The sequence below is a fragment of the Narcine bancroftii genome, chromosome 2, assembly GCF_036971445.1.
Source record: "Narcine bancroftii isolate sNarBan1 chromosome 2, sNarBan1.hap1, whole genome shotgun sequence".
Classification (NCBI taxonomy): domain Eukaryota; kingdom Metazoa; phylum Chordata; class Chondrichthyes; order Torpediniformes; family Narcinidae; genus Narcine; species Narcine bancroftii.
In genome coordinates, this window is record NC_091470.1 from 252,604,068 (window position 1) to 252,620,875 (window position 16,808).

The following is a 16,808-nucleotide window of genomic DNA, read 5'->3' on the forward strand; positions in this document are numbered from 1 at the left end:
GTGCCATTTTTGAGATAAACAAGAAATCTACGTATGCTGAAGGTCATTGCTGTGTTGTACACAACAGTGCTGGAGAAATTCAGCAGATCTTGCAGGATCCATAGAAAGCAATAGATAGTCAATGTTTCTTGTCTGAACTCTTCTTTGGGAGTGCCGAAAATCAGACAAATGCCAAGGAGAAGGGGTAGAAGCAGGCTAACAGGTAAGAGGTGGATACAAGTGGGAGGGTACAGAAGAGAATTGTGACCAGTGGGGGTGGGGGGGGGGGGTAGAGGGCAAAGAAAGACAGGTCTCTGATAGGAGAAGGAAGGGAAAGGCTGGGTATCTGGAAGTAGAGTGATGAGGGGAAGAGAGAGACCAGAGATGTGGGGGAGTTGGGTGGTGGTTAACAGAAATCGGAGAAATTAATACTGATGCTGTCTGGTTGGAGGTTGTCTAGATGGAATATATTGTAAGATGTTCCACTTAGGGTGGCTTCAACTTGGCAGCACATGAGACCATGAACAGTCATGTTAGTGTGGCAATGGTGTGTGGAATTGAAATCTCAGTTGCTCTTGAGGACACCCTTACTATTGCAGGTGCTCAACGAAACAATCTTTCAGTCTGTGTCCAACCTCACCAATGTAGAGGAGGCCACATTGGGAGCACCAGATGCAGTAAATGACCCATACACATTCACAAGTGAAGTGTTACTTTACCCTGAAGGACTGTTTGGGGCCCTGAATTGTGGTGAGGGAGGTGTGAGAGAGCAAGTGTAGCACTTTTGCAGTCACAAGAGTAGGTTCTGGGGGAAGGGGGGGTTGGCGATCGGTAGGAAGGGCATGAATGGACAAAGGAGTCGAGGAGAGGGGAGTGAAAGACATGTCTGGTGATGGGATCATCCATAGATAGCGGAAATTGCAGAGAACAATGTGTTAGATGTGGAGGCTCCTGGGGAGTGGGGCGGTGGGTAGGTGAGGCAAAGTGTGCCAGACTACAATACCCTTGCCTTTGGGTTTCTAGGCTCCACTAAACTGGTAATTTTGATATGTGGTGATTTGTATCAGTCATTCAATTTTTTGGAGTGAGTAATGCCCACTCAGAGAGGGATTCCTGAAGTTTTCAAGAGTCTGAATGATATTGAGTTATTTCACTTCAAGACAACAAAAAAAATGTTTTAAAATGAGTAGAGTATATCCTGGCTACCTGAGCATCGAACTTTGGGAACTCCCTTACTGTCCCTATGACTTCCGAGAAGCAGTACTCTGAGCCCCAAGTGTTTATGGGAGGGGGCATGTAATTTACTGAGTGAGAATAAACAGAGCTTTCATTCAGAAAGGTTGGGAACCATTGATTTGCAGAATAGTAGGGTGTTTGACTCAGCACAAACATTAATATCTGTCAATGTATGTTTAAAACCCTACTTGGACGGGTATGTACAATTGCAGCAACATACGCTGATAATTGTACAATCTGCACTTCAACAGAAGGTTGGATTTGCATGTGAGGGGAAGAAGTCTGTCAAAGTGCTTTGCACTGCTTTGAGCCGAGAAGTTGTCTGGTCTCTCAAGCTGGTACTTTCTGGCTTCTGTTTTACATTATTCTTTACTGTTTTGTATCTTGCTCCATTCTTGTTCTCATTAGATAGAATTTTGTTGAATTCATACTAGTTTGTTCTGGAACTGTGTGCTTTCTTTATTGGACGTCTTCCTTACTTAACTTTGTATGATTGTCCAGAAATTTGATTCCGGTTGGAAGTTTTAATTGGCACTTACACTCGTGTGTTCTGCATTCCTTATGAAAGTTTGTTTTACCGACTTCATTGACTAAAGTAATCTGACACTAACATATGGTGCGTTTGGCCCTACCAACTAGGGCTGAAATTTGAGGCATAATGATTTTATCTCTCCCTCTTGTACTTAACATTTATCTATCATTGCTTTTCACTTCAACTGGATCTAAATCAGGCACTTCCTTCCCAACAACATTGTGGGAGCACTTTCATTAGGAAGGATGTAGTGACAAACAAAACTGAAAAAGGATTCTTGAAGAAAACCAGAAAAAGAGCAGGTTGAGGGGTAGGGGCTGTTTCCTTAGGAAAACAGACTAAGGGCTGATTTAATGAAATGAAAGGGTTTAATTGGGTTGGTGGAAAGGATGAATCATCACTTTCTCAAGGGCATCCAGGGGAATGGCAGTAAATGGTCCCATGCCACCAATGCTTTAAATGGCAAAATAAATGCAATGGGGTAAAACTCCAACCAGTAGATTCTAACTTGGGGGTGGGGTGGGGGGGGGAGGCGGAGAGACGAGCTGTTGGAGGAAATTTAGCGGGTCAGGCACCATATGTTGGGGGAAATAGACAATTGATATTTGGGTCGAGTTAGAAGATTTCTGCTGGATTCTCCATGGGATTTATTATCGGTAACATCATGTTTATTGCTTCTTATTCTGGTCACTCTCCCTAATAGTCAGAATGCAAGGAGGATATTTCCCTTGGCTGGAGTGTCCAGAAGCAAGGTTCTCAGTCTCAAGTTATGGTGTAGGATATTTAGGACTGAACAGCTTGTTCACCTGTAGGATTCTCTTCCACAGAAGTCTATGGAGGCTAGGTTGTTGAATATATTTAAGAAGGAAGAAGTAGACCCTAGGATCAAGGAGGATGGAGAGAGAAGGGGAATGTAATATTGACATAAAGGATCAACAAGAATTGTACGAAGGGTGGACGAGGCTTAAAGGACTGAATAGCCTATTCTGCTCCCTTTTTACCTTGCTTCTACATTTCTATCAGTTTCTAAGTAGAAGCACCTTTTCTGCATCAACCTTCATTATTTATATCCTGTTGTTTCTTTGGTTTTGCTATTGGACAAGGAAAATTTAAATTGTTCCCTGTTGTCTGATAATGTTCCTCTCATTGGCAGCGCAGTTATTTTAACATATTTCACGCTCAGTAGATTGTGTGACCACCACATCCATACAGAGGCAGAAGGCACCATCAGCCTGTCATCAACATGGCTACATTTGTGACTTAAAAAAAAATTTGAGATACAGCACCAAAACAGGCCCTTTAGATTCACAAGCCTGCACTGCCCAAATATACCCATGTGACCCATTAACCTACTAACCCTGTACATCTTTGGAAGATGGGAGGACACTGGAACACCTGGAACAAACCTGCACAGACACAGGAAAAACATACAGAATCTTTGCAGTCAGTACTGGGTTGCTGGCACTGTAACGGTGTTGTCCCAACCACTGGAGTCTTTGTCGATTAAAGAATTTACTAGGAATTTGCTGTCAGCGGTGGTGAGTTTTTTTTATGATGAACTTGAAAACAAAAATAAAATCAATTTTATTTTAAATTCAATTACATTTTGTAATGTTGATGGGAGATAATTACAATTCACATGCCAAAGATTGTCCCTTAAGATCAAATGAGAGCTTAGAATGATTATTTAATCATGATTGAAAGACAGGATTGAAGGATCAGTTTGACCTTCTGCCAGTGAACACAATAATTTCTGACTATTTTACAATAAATAGCAAAATTCAAGCTGATTCGACTGATTTTCCCACGATAGCAGTGTGGAAGGCTGAGATTTTGAGTGGGGTGGGGAAATGCTGAATCACTTACGGCAACTTTAGGATTTTCATGTTAACAGCCAAATCCCAAATTACAGTCAAACAACAATGAATTCTGATAGTTTCAACATAATTAGCTTTGATACCATCAGGACATTAATTTCAGCGCAACATGGAGTCATCACGAGAAACCACACCGAAATTGGTCTTCAGCCCATCACATCCATGCCAAATAACGTGCCCTAACCCCATTTTATTCTCCCCACATTCCCATTAACTCCCTCCACCCTGTCCCAGATTCTTCCAGTCACCTATACCTTAGGAGAAATTTACAGTGGCCAATTAACTCATCAACCTGCATGTCTTTGGGATATGGGATGAAAGTGGAGCACTCTGAGAAAACCAATGCAGTCTGCACAAACCACACAGACAGCGCTGGGCCATTGAAACTGAGGCAGCAGCTCTACCACCTGAGCCATAGTGCGACCCTATAAATGCCATGAAAAGTACCCATGGAGAAAATTAATTTCCCAAAGCACTTGAATTGAATTGAATCGATTATTGTCACATGTACTGTGGAAAACATTGTTTTGTGTGCCAACCAGGCAACTCAGCCCATTCTTAAGTACCACAGGTAGTGTAAACTAAAACAAAAATGCAAGGTCGAGTTTTAAAAAGGAAAAAGTTCATTTAAACAGAGGAAGGGCATCATAATTTTGTGAATGAGAGGTTAATTCAGTCATCTGAAAACTGCATGGAAGATACTATCCTTGAATCTGGAACAATGAATTACTTCTGAATTGCCATCACAACTATAATATGGCCACAATATCATTACTTTGCACCCAACAAATGCTTCCCAGAATAAAGAGCTAAATGTCTGGATAATCCCTTTCAATGAAAACAGTCAAGTGATAAATATTGACGAAGAAATTGCTGGAGAATTGTACTTGCGTTCCACAATATATAGCAAGTTGTACCATTTGATGGTAATTCTGCGGAGAAATAAGCCCGGTAATCATTGTCATACAGTGTAAAACTGGCACTTCTACCTGAATCATCCATGCCAACCAGGATGACATTCTGGGCTAGTCACAGCTGCCTTTTTTTTTGGTCTATATCCTCCTAAGTCATCGTATTCCAATATCTGTTATGTGTTTGGTGGTGCTATTGAATGGAAACTTTGTTTTGAAAGCTCATGAATCTATACCTGTCATAAACAATCTTTAATACATGTCCCAAGACATTGTCGAGCACAAGTAGTGGACTGAGATCCATGATGGTCCATGAACACTGAAAGTATGCACTGAGTGAATAAATTTTAGTTCTCAGAAGCAGAAGAAATATCATTTACTTCCAGGATTTAATGCCGATCCTTCATTGCAAATATAAAGAGAATGGTGAACTACCATCTGAACTGATTTGGTGAAAGTATTAACATGGTATTGCTGGGTGGGCGTTCCAGGAGTTTAACCAATTGATAGTGAGGGAATGGGGTCCATTTCTATGCAAGGGTGGACTTGACAAGAAACTTAGAGGTTGTGGCGTTCTCTTGTGCCTGCTGTCCTTTTTTTTAAACCTTAATTTATTAATTTTAACATATGAAGAAAGTAAGTAATTCATGTACAGAAAAATACAAAATAAAGTAATACAAGTACAAAGTAACATAGTTAATACAATACCAATCTCGGCATCTCCCCCTAACAACTAAAAACCAAGACAAAAAAAAACTATTTTTAACCCCTAAACACCCCCCTCCCCACCCCCACAATAAAGAGTGAAGAATTAATACTATTAGTATAATAAAAAAATATATATATCTTTAAAAAAATCGATATATATAAAAGAAACCCAAAAAAAATTAAGTATTAATTATTAATCCAAAATTTTTTAATTATATAATATATATGAAAAAACAAAAAGAACTTAAGCAAAAAAAACCAACTAATAAAAAAAACTAAAAAAAAGAAAAAAAAAGAAAGAAGAAAAAAGAAAACATATACATAGAAAAAATATATAATAAAATAAAGTTTTTTTTAAAGAAAAAAAATGATCAATTCAAACTTATTTAAATTGTATATAATCAATAAATGGGGTCCACTTTGTCCTTGTCTGTCTATGACTGGTGGTGGATGTTTGGCCCATATCCTTTGAAACATTTCTTAACCATATTCCTATCTAAATATTCCAATGTTACATTTATTCTCAGCTGCACCACTTCCTCTGACAACTCATTTCCAAACACCCTTTAGATCCTGTGGTCATCTTGAGTAACCTTCATTTCACCACCAATTTTTGTGTCTCTTGCAAACTTACCATATAAATTACATTGTCATCCAAGTCATAAATATCAAGAACAAACGTCAATAAACCTAGCACTGCTCCCTGTGGCACACAACTGGGCATAGGCCTCCAGTCTAAATACAACTGTCCGCCATCACACTATGACTCCAACCATCAAGCCAATTCTGTATGCAAATGATCATCTCATGTTAAATCCTATGAAATTTGACCTTTCAGGGAAAATGGTTATATGGTGAAGGCAATATTAAAAGAAGTGCTAGCTAGATGAAGCTATAGTCAAATGAGGATAGGGGCACATGAGTAGAGAAATAAACAGCTATTTGGCCACTAATGCTATTGAACAGCTCCTCCTATTTCACTCCCACTATGACTGACTATCCCCTCCCATGAAAATAAAATAAGAGCAAAGAGAATGGTGTATATTCCTGCTCTGGGTGTTTAGTTTGTCCAAGGAATGTGTTGGAACCTGTTGTCCTATTTACCACAATGAAAATTGTGCATCCCCTAAAGCCCCAGGGTGGATCTGGACACTTGCTCCTCAGATGGTTTCAAGTTTCTGAAAGGATAGGAAGAGCAGACATGAAGCAACAGTACCTGTTGAGCCAGGACCAAGGCTGGAGCGATAGATGTCCTAGGTTCCCATGGGGAAACCATTGTTATTTGAAGTTAAATTTAAAGTTTTATTTGCCTACTACACAAATGCTATTGTTAAACATCACCCATTGTAACGATTAATCTTGTCATTTCCTGTGACTTTTGTTGTGAATATAAAATGGCACTGCAACGGTATCTTCTTGCAAGCTGCCTGTGTGACGCAACTGAGCTTTCCATGGTATTGCTGGTCATGTGACAGTAAGCCAGTAAATTCAGTACCAGCATCTTTGCAAGTGGCACGTGGCCCAGACCTGAAAACATGGAATTATCCCTTCGATCACTGATGACATCTTCAACTTGGGACCAGTTATCCCTAGAGAGCTGCAAATCAGTAACTCTCACTCCGAAGGGCAAACTATCCATTTTGCAATGGGATCCCAGCAATGTTTTGGTCCTGCAAAAATTTATTCATCCTCCAAATGAACAAGTACAACTGAACAAAACAGTGTACTCTGGTCCTCGGTGCTAAACATAAAAACACTCAACTAGACATGACACATATAGAGATTTTAAAAAATATATGCAGGAGAAATATACATGCATTAAAATAAATTAAAATTGTTTAATAAGCAATAGAGACTCAGATGGTTAGTTTGAGTAGTTCATTTAGTCATTCAGCATTCTCACTGTCCCTGGGAAGAAGCTGTTACTCAGCCTGGTGGAACTGGCTGACTCTTTCCCACCAGGAGTAGCTGAAAGATGCTGTGTAGGGTGGAAGGGGTCCTCAATGATTTTGCGAGCCCTCTTCAAACAACGATCCCGTCTATGGGTTGGAGGGGGGGGGCAGTGTGGGAGTGGATCCTCTCTGCCATTCTTTTGGTCTTGTGGATTGACCTCTGATCCATTTCTCTGCAGCAACTGTACCACACTGTGATGCAGCCGGCCAAGATGCTCTCAGTGGAGCTCTTACAGAAAGTGGTCAGTAGCCTTGCCCGCTTCAGTTTTCTCATGAGGTGCACTTACTGTTGTGTCTTCCTGACAAGTGAGGAGATGTTGTGTGTGCACGATAGATCACTTCTTAAGTGGACCTCAAGGAACTTGGTGCTCTCTACTCTCCACTACCAAGTTATTAATGTGTAGTGGAGGATGGCCATTCCTGGACCTCTTGAAGATCACAGGTATCTACTCTCTGTTATCCATATTAAGACTCAGCTTGTTATTTTCATATCGGGGGTTATATGTTAATTGGATGTAATTGGGCAGCATGGGCTTGTGGGCCAGATGGTCCTGATACCATGCTGATTTTCCACCTCTTCTCTGTATTGCATCTTATCATTGTTGCTGATGAGGACAACTACTGTTAGGTCATCTGCACACTTGATGACTATGTTGAAGCTGGATCTGGCATTGCTTTTGGAGGTCAGTAGCATGAACAGGAGTGGGCTGAGCACATAGCCCACCTGTGCTCAGAGTTGTGGTATTTCACATTCTGCTGTCGACCCGGACAGACTGGTCTTTCCATTAGGAAATCCAGAATCCAGTCACAAAGAGGGACGTTGATTCCCAGCGAGGACACTTTCTCCACCAGCCTCTGGGAAATAATTGTATTAAACACCAAGCTGAAATCAATGAACTGCAGCTTGGTATATGAGGCATCGTTCTCCAGGTGGATCAGAATGGAGTGGAGGGATGGAATGGTTTATTCTATAGGTGAAATGAAATGGGTCTACTGTCCAGTGTCTCTGGAAGGTGTTCTTTGATGTGTTCCATCACCAGACGCTCGAAGCACTTAAGTGGAGGTCAGTGCCACAGGGGTCTAGTCATTGAGACCCGTTACTCTCGCCTTCTTTGTTACCGGGATGATAGTGGCTGCCTTGAAACCTGTGGAGATGATGGACTGCTGCAGTTGTTTGTTAAAGTCTGTAATGATGTCCTTCAATTGGTCTGCTGAGTGCGTCAGTACCTAACCAGGTATATTGTCTAGTATGTTGCGTAGGTTCACCTTGGATCGGATCCTCCTCGCCTCAGCTGAAGTTATGCTGGTAGCCCGTTCATCAGGGTGTCATGGAGATTTCATCGATGTCAATAAAATGGAGATAGCAAAACCATTCCTAGTTATCCCCAATATTGTCTGCATCAGAGGTGTCGCCAATGCTCCAACATTACTCTAAATCTTTATTCTGTAATGCACTAATTCAATGGCTGCAAATGTTAAATTTCAAATGCATACAATTGAGTTGTCATTTAAACAGCTTAAAATATTAAAATATCATAATTTGGTCATAGCCAAATGCTCTCAACTTAAAGATGCCTGTTCCCACATTTTCCCAGGAAGCCTATTTCATTCATGATTTGATATCCCTCTTCTTGAATCTATTTCTTTTTGATGTTGGCCCACTCAACCAGATAAAGCAATTAAAGGGTTACAATCTGGGACCTTGCTGTGATGCTTATGAGGACTGAAGTTTTTTTTTAATTTTTTTATTTTTTACACAATATTTTTACTGAATGTGTGATTACTTATTATGATCAACAATTGAAAAGCTACTAAAAGAGTAAATGAAGCTAAAGGCAGGTTTAGGTGACAAGCTTACTTGTAAAGCAGGTTTAGGTGACAAGCTTACTTGTAAAGCAGGTTCCAGCAGTAACCATTAATACCAAGGAGCAGAATAAATGACATTTAACCCTTTTTATCTTTAGGGTTAGCAAGCAGAGAGAGAGAAAGAGATAGAGGACCCCCACACAGACCACATACTTACACCACACACACACACACACACACACACACACACACACACACACACACACACACACACACACACACACACACACACTCTCACCATAGATGCACACATCACCCACACACACCCATACACCAAACGCATGCACACACATACACGCGCGCGCGCACAAACTGGCTACTGAGCATCCAGCTTCAGCGTACCTTTGGGGTTCTGTCCTTGAATATACTCTTTTTCATTTCTTCACTTTCAGTCTCAGACATCAAAGCTGAACCATTTCCCCGTTAATATCCGAGGCACATGTTCACTGCCTGATGTCAGCTTTAAGTAAGCGACCAGTGTTAAAACTCAGCAAAAATAATGGCTTTTGATACTCACAGTGCAGTGAATTGTTGCAAATATAGGCCAGTGATTTGTCTTGACTTTAGAAGCTGCAGATTCCTATTGGCTGTTAGTGGAACTTATGACATAGCATATGACCTATTTCTAAAAGAGAAAGGCCTCCGGCAATATACAAAGATGGTCTGCGTGGTTATCCTGGTTTTAATTACATATTAAAGAGGTACAGTGTTTTCTGGAAGCATTGGACTGGTTTCATATCACGCTTTTAGAACAAAGTGATGCGACACCTAGGCTAGGCTTTTGGGAGAATGTAGTGAAAGATAGCAGACTGGAATGTTGTCCATTTATATGTGTCAATTGTGCATTGTAGTACTTCAGCTCCACTGAAGTCAACAGAAACAAATTTCACAACTATGGTTCAGAGGTTCTCATCAATAAATTGTGCACCTGGCACATAAAACTGAGGAAGTATTCCTATCTCAGTAATTCCAAATGATGAGAATTTCTTGCTTGTATTTTGTGTTAATTCTTTTTGAGAAGTAGGCCAGCATCACTGGTAACATCAGCAAATATTGCCCATCCTTAATTTTCCTTAAGAAGGTGATGTGTTTGACTATCCAATTGTTGGTTTATATTGAAAGACAGTGGACTGAGGAGTACTGGACTGAAGAGCTGTACAACAGAGAACATGAGAAAGTTGGAAGAATAAGTTTTAACCCAAAAGCAGATTCCTGTAGATGTTGGAAATCTGAAATAAATATCAGAATATATTTAAATACATTTCTTTCCCTTCAAGGCTGCAGCCAGGTGGACACCTGCTGGATGTCTTCTACCGCTTGCATTCCACTGAGGAATCATTCTTTGTTCCTCTGGACCTGGAGCTCTCCAATCAGGAACTAAGTTACATTGTGAAAAGAGCAGAACAATGGAGGGGTATCAACAGTGAGAGAAAGAAGGTGAGTGAACACACAGCAGAGCTTCTCAAAGCATTGGTGTGGGCAATCAACTCCTGATAGCTTAGCACACTGTCTATTGGAGAGGAACACATCCTTCTATCTCCTTTCTCCTATTGCTGAACAACCAACATTTGGCAGGTTATTAAAACAGCCCATGTGCCCATCTCAATATTGCCCTGTGTCAGGTTGCATAGGGTGGCACACTGACCCATCTCATCAAATCGCTGCCTGGGAGAGTTGGAGACCTAGATTCTATCCTGATACAATCGCATAGGACTACTTAGGATGCCCTGGTTTCCTCCCACATCCCAAAAGATGCCCATTCTAGTTGGCTGCTATAAATTAACCCTGGTGAGTATTAGAATCTGGAAGCAGCTAATGAAAATGTGGAATGAATGAAAAATGGGATTAATGTATTTTTAATATAAATGGACATTTGACGGTCAGTGAATTGTTGATGTACCAAATGCTCTGTCACCATGCTACACTTCTCCATCACATCATGACTTACAAACCATTGTTGGAATGAATTTAACATGCAGATACACTACATAATTAGAAAGGCAACAGAGCACTGGCCTTTATTACAAGGGAAATAGAGTACAAAAGAAGGAAAGTCTTGCCAACCAAGCATGTTGTTGACACCACATATGGAGATATTTTAAAGAAGAGATTTATTTTCACTGCTGGCAGATCAGCAAAGGTTCATGAGGTAGATTTCTAGCATGAAGGAATTGCCTTATGAGGATTTGGTCTGTACTGTTTGAAGCATAGAGGAATGAGAGGCGATAATATTGAAGCATATCCTGAGGTGGCTTGACAGGGTGAAAGGATTCTACCTATTTCATAGGGGTAATCTTGAACTTGGCATCAGCCATTTAGTACTGAGATGAGGAGGAATTTTCTCCCTCACATTGAATGCATGTAAGACGGCAGCCAACTATGAATATTTGTTGATCTGTCCTTTTACATTTATAATTATTGTTTTTTGTACAAGGTGCATGGTGATAATTTAATTCATACCATTGTTGATGTATTTTATGTAACTGCAGCCAGTACATTGTACTTATGCATATGACAATAATCTATCATATCATATATAATTTCCTCTCTTATTGGGTTGTGAATTTTTGGAATTACCAATTCCAATTAGCTATGAAGATAGAGTATTTGAATATATTCAGGACTGACTTGGGCTGATTTTTAGATGATAAATGATGATGAGAAGCAGGCAAGAGAGAGATGGGACCAACATTAGATAGATAGTGATCGTATTGAAGAGTAGAGCATGCTCATTGGGCTGCGAGACCTCATCCTATTCACATTCCCCTTGGTGAATGCCTCTTCACGGCATCTCAATTATCCTTGGCTCACATCCACCCAGAGACGTGAAGAATGAAACGTCAGTCTCTCTCCAGCAAGGTGATCACCAGCCTCCTCAAGCCCATCTCATTGGTAGTTTCCAGTTTTGCTCTCTTCTGAAGCAAGGGATGTGCAATAGAAGCTGCGCGGCTTGACCAAAAATTCTACTCAAAGCAGGCTGCAGTCACTCAGTCACTAATTTAACAGCACACTTTTTTAGCCAAGCTTGCTGTGGAGTACTAACTGAGCCATATTGTTCCTAAACTCAGGCATGTGCTTCTTTTATTATTCCAATTGCAGTCTCAGCAGTGTCATTGAAGCCTTGTCCCTCTGGTCCATTTGTGTTGGGGCAGGTGGGTGGGGAGTATTCTGGGAAGCAGGGAAGTAGATGGTGAAGCATTTGAGGCCTTGGATGCAGAGAGTTTGAGCCATGGGATTAGCTGATGGATCAACTGATGAGAAAAAGTTGAAAAGTGAGGAGCCCAACAAAATTACTCACAGGGCTGAACTTCACTGTCCTCCCTATGACCCATGAAAATTCACCATGATCGAGGAAGCTTTTCCCGAGATAGACTTAATGTATAATGACTTTAAACGATGGAGATAGAAGTGCAGGTGTAAAATTGAACATGTCCATTTGGATTTCCATGCTCTCACACTGTGTCATTTTAGCCAAAGTTTAAAATCTATTCCAAATTACGAAAATGTCTGTTTTTTGGTGGTTGTCAGGTGCCTTGGATGCCTTTGAGGATGTAGAAGTTTCTCTTGAACTGCAAATCTTTTCTTTAAATAAACAGTCCAGAACCTTTGTTGAAACAAATCATGAGAATGTTGTGTTGTTTGATTCTAATAATGTGGAGCATGTTTAATAGATGAGATTGGAGTGTTTGCTGCTTATATTAGCTATGCAGTCATAGAACTTAGCAGAGGGGAGACCAGTCCATTTTAGTTGAACCAATGGTAGCTCAGCATCACACATGTCCTTTTATTCACTATTTGGCTGTGTAATAAAGACATAATTGGTCTTTTCATTAATCAGTTGGTAATGTGCCGTAGTAATGTCCTTTCAGTTTTGTTCTTTGAGGCATCTGTGTATTTGTCCTTTCTAAAGTTCAATGTCACATTGCTTAAGTTGTCGTGTTCATGTGGTGACATAAACATGGCATGCAATTAAACTCACTGAATCTTAACTCAGCATACATATTCAGAAGCCAGTCCAGTGAAGCACTAGTAAAGTCTTGCAGAGTCCACACGAAAAGGAAACAGATAAACGTAACAGTTATCAGATTTACAGAACTCCGTGAAGTCTAAATTGTTACCAAACTTTAATAATACATAAAAACTGGTTGGAAGTACATTGTTCTCTCCATGTTGAAGTCTTCTGGTTTGATCTAAAAATTTAATTGCTTACCTGCTGCATTGCAAGAGGTAAATTTATTTATAAATATAATATTTTAAGCATTTAGACATACAGCAGGGTAACAGGCCATTTCAGCCTACGAGTCCGTGCCGCCCAATTTACACCCAGTCGACTCCAACCCCTGGTACATTTTGAATAGTAGGAGGAAACAGGAGCCCCTGGAGAAAACCCATGCAGAAATGGGGAGAACGTACAAGCTCCTTACAGACAGCGCAGGATTCGAACCTCAGTCCTGATCAATAGATAAAACAATTTTGGAAATTTAAGTCAGTTTTTGCCAAATCGCACATCTTAAAATTTGAGCATTATCCTTAATAACATGTATCAAAAAATATGACCTGGTGTTTCAAATTCACTATATGTGATAGTTTGGTCAGTGATCTTTCACTTACATTAATAACTCTTCCCTGTGGTGGAAGCGATTTGCTTTTTTAATCATCACAGCCTTTCCTGAAAAAAGTGTACCCCTATTACCAGCAAAATACTAACTGCCAGAGAAACTCAACAGGTCAGGAGGTATCTGAGGAGAGAAGGAGATTGTTGGCACCTCAGGACTGATGCTACTTGACCCACTGAGTTCTCCAGCAGTTTTTTGCTCCATATTCCAGCATCTGCAGCCTTTTACATCTCCACTCCTCTATCATCGCTCTGCCTGTCAAACTGTAATGTGATAGCTTCTTAAAGGCAGCATGTTACTGCTTTCTGTTGCCTCACTGCACAATACCTCTATTATTCCCATCTACCAGTAAGTTCTGTGTATATTACTTTCAGTAACAGTCAGCTGTGAACATAACAAGGTGCCTCTGTAACTGGCAGGTTTCAAGGGGGAGCCTTTACAAATCTGATCTCATCATTTGATATGATGTGCTGACTTAGCAGGGAAAATATCTCTCCTCGGAAGATGAAATCAAATGCAAGGAAATTTGCTGGAAAATGTTGAAAGCAAGATTGAAATTCAAAATAAAATCAGTAAAATACATATGTCCAAATGGATGGATTTGATGTGATTTAGAAACTATTAATGGCTGCAAACACTAAAATATGTTCACCAAAAATTTATTGAAGTGGCTTGATATCATTTGGATAATGTGCTGTATGACTTTTGAGTATTAAGATTTCATGTCACTCCAACAATAAAACAGCAAATAAATTACAGATGTTCACATGGAAAATATCAGAGCACAGAGACCCTTTCAAAATGCACTTTGATGCAAGGGAGATGCAACCTTTTGGTGACTTTAAAGTTAGTTTCTGTGTTCTTTTGCATCCTTTCATCAAGTAAAAGGAGAACTTTCCCTCAGTGCATTAACGTAGTAAAGGGCTGAGGAACAGTCTGTTTCCAACTCCCATCTGAATTGTTGAACGGAAACCCTTGATATTATATTAGGAATGCATCATTTTTCGAGTCAGTCATAGAGGAATAAAAGCTCGAATGGTCATTCAGAGTGGTACATCCTTACTTCTGAATGAACAGGATGGTGTTACTATGAGATCTTTCCTGGGTGTTATAATGTTGAAGAGTGAGGGGGGAAAAATCCTCTTTACTCTTGTGTCAGAAAAGAAAGAAAGATGTCCAACAATTAGTGGAAGCGCTTCATTCAACTGAATGTGTTTAATAATGAATTTATAGTTGCACAGTGCAGTTTAAGAATGGCTCCCATCTTAATTTTATAAAGAGCTGCAAGCCGACATTCAAATTAAAGTTGCATTAGGGATGGAGAGGCTTTAAAGCACATAGCATTTATTTTAAGAAACAAAATGAAATGCATTAAAGCCGAACCATGGTCTTTTACTTTGCCAGGACTCCCTGGGGCTGATGGTATATCCTCTGCAAAAGCAGAATCCAATTCTACTTACAATGTGTGCAGGTTTCCAACAGTGCATTGTATAAAGAACAAAATATAATTTCCTTGGACTTTTAAACATTCTCTTCCGCTTGATTCAACTTAAAGACGATAAATTATGAAGTCAGATAGTTTTTGGCAATGGATTTCGTAAAAACATTCACATTTTTAGTATTAGTGGAAAACTGATTGGGCAATTCATAGAAAATCTTTGCAAAATAATTTCAATAGTTATTTGTAAATCCTTTTTTTCGTCTGTGTAGAGGAGTGTAACTGCATTTTCATAGAATGTTGTATGTTTGCAATATTTTAGCAGCTTACTGAAACGTATTAGAAATTAAATACTTTTGGATATGTGGTGAAAATGCTTATTTCTTTTGCTTCAGTTTTCACTTTCATTAGGTTGAGGAGTATTGTGCGAGACATCTGCCTTCTGTTTATAATTTTTTTTTCCTTTGCCCAGAATAAGGTCACTTTCTTCACTCAAACAAGTCATCTTCCTATTAAACTAATTTGCCTACATGCAAATTTTGTCATTTTTACCTCATTAACTATTTATCATGGAATAAAAAAATTTATATTCATGAAGGAGAAGCCAGCAGCTTGATGGAGCGGGAACTAATATTTTGCAACTGTAATGATTTTTGCATCCTTAATTAGGTAGAATAAGGTTGATATGATAAGGTCAGGATGTAGTATTTTTCATTAAAAATACATTTCAGGCCCTGTATTCATAATATGTCCTTGCAATTAAAATAAAGGAGCAAATGTGATTCACACTACGCTCCTTGATTAATTCCTAAGCCATACTGATTCACATGCAGGAGCAGCCCCAGTGTAGTACAGGTGTAGCCATGAATATTTTGTTTCAGGTAAAGAACACCAATCAATTCAAGTTCATAATGAACACATTAATTATTTACAAGCAGCCATGCAGTAGGATCTAATTAATTGTCTCATGTCATCCTTGTGATTATTGTTCTTGGTTTATTGAGAGAAGGAAGGTTGTGGAGGGCAGGGGAGGGCGGAGCAGGGAGGGAAGGACTCCAAATTTCCTTGTGTAGCTTTACTCACTGTTTGGTAGACTTTGTGGACAGTGAGAGAAAGGCTATCAATAATTTCTGTCGCTCTTTATATGAAGCCTTGCTGACATGTGTTAATAGTAGTTGATTGCCCTCAAGATGTTTTTACAGCAGAAATCTGTAAGTGCCACATCAAAGTTTACTCAGCCAAATAGTTTTTTCCTCACATCCAGATAATTTGTGACCACAGGCAAATATTTGAAACTTAAGGTGGGTTGTGACTATTCTTTTGGACATTCCTGTCATCAGTGAGGTGGACACAGACTGGCTTCCTGATCACTCCACTTCTTGCCATTTGAATGCAAGTAATTCCATAATAGGAAGCTGGCATTGCATTTATAATGATCCCATCTTGCGCAACCTACATTCCAGCAGAATTTTTCCCATGCGTATTCTATCCACAGAGGTTTTGATGATTTGGAGTCAACAAATAAATGTATGATAATTGAGTCACTGTGCCTTTCTTGATGTTACACCCAACAGTAAAGGTGGGTGGCCTGTTTAGACATGAATATACAATGACTGCCAAATCCATAAAAACTACTTTTATGTGATGAAAGTTGTATCATAACTACAGGGACAAGTCAACAAACTCCATGGCC

The 16,808-nt window shown here is 39.7% G+C and overlaps 1 protein-coding gene across 12 annotated transcripts in view; it reads left to right on the plus strand.

The window, feature by feature from the left end:
* ofcc1 (orofacial cleft 1 candidate 1) overlaps nt 1-16,808 on the plus strand; it is a 341,671-nt gene that overhangs the window by 226,748 nt on the left and 98,115 nt on the right. For all 12 annotated transcript variants that reach the window (XR_011352133.1, XM_069920841.1, XM_069920839.1 and 9 more), the window contains one exon: nt 10,339-10,498. Coding sequence is in view for 11 of the 12 variants with exons in the window: in XM_069920841.1 (XP_069776942.1) it covers nt 10,339-10,498 (160 nt within the window). In the remaining variant the exon portion in view is untranslated. The remainder of the gene's footprint in view (nt 1-10,338; nt 10,499-16,808) is intronic.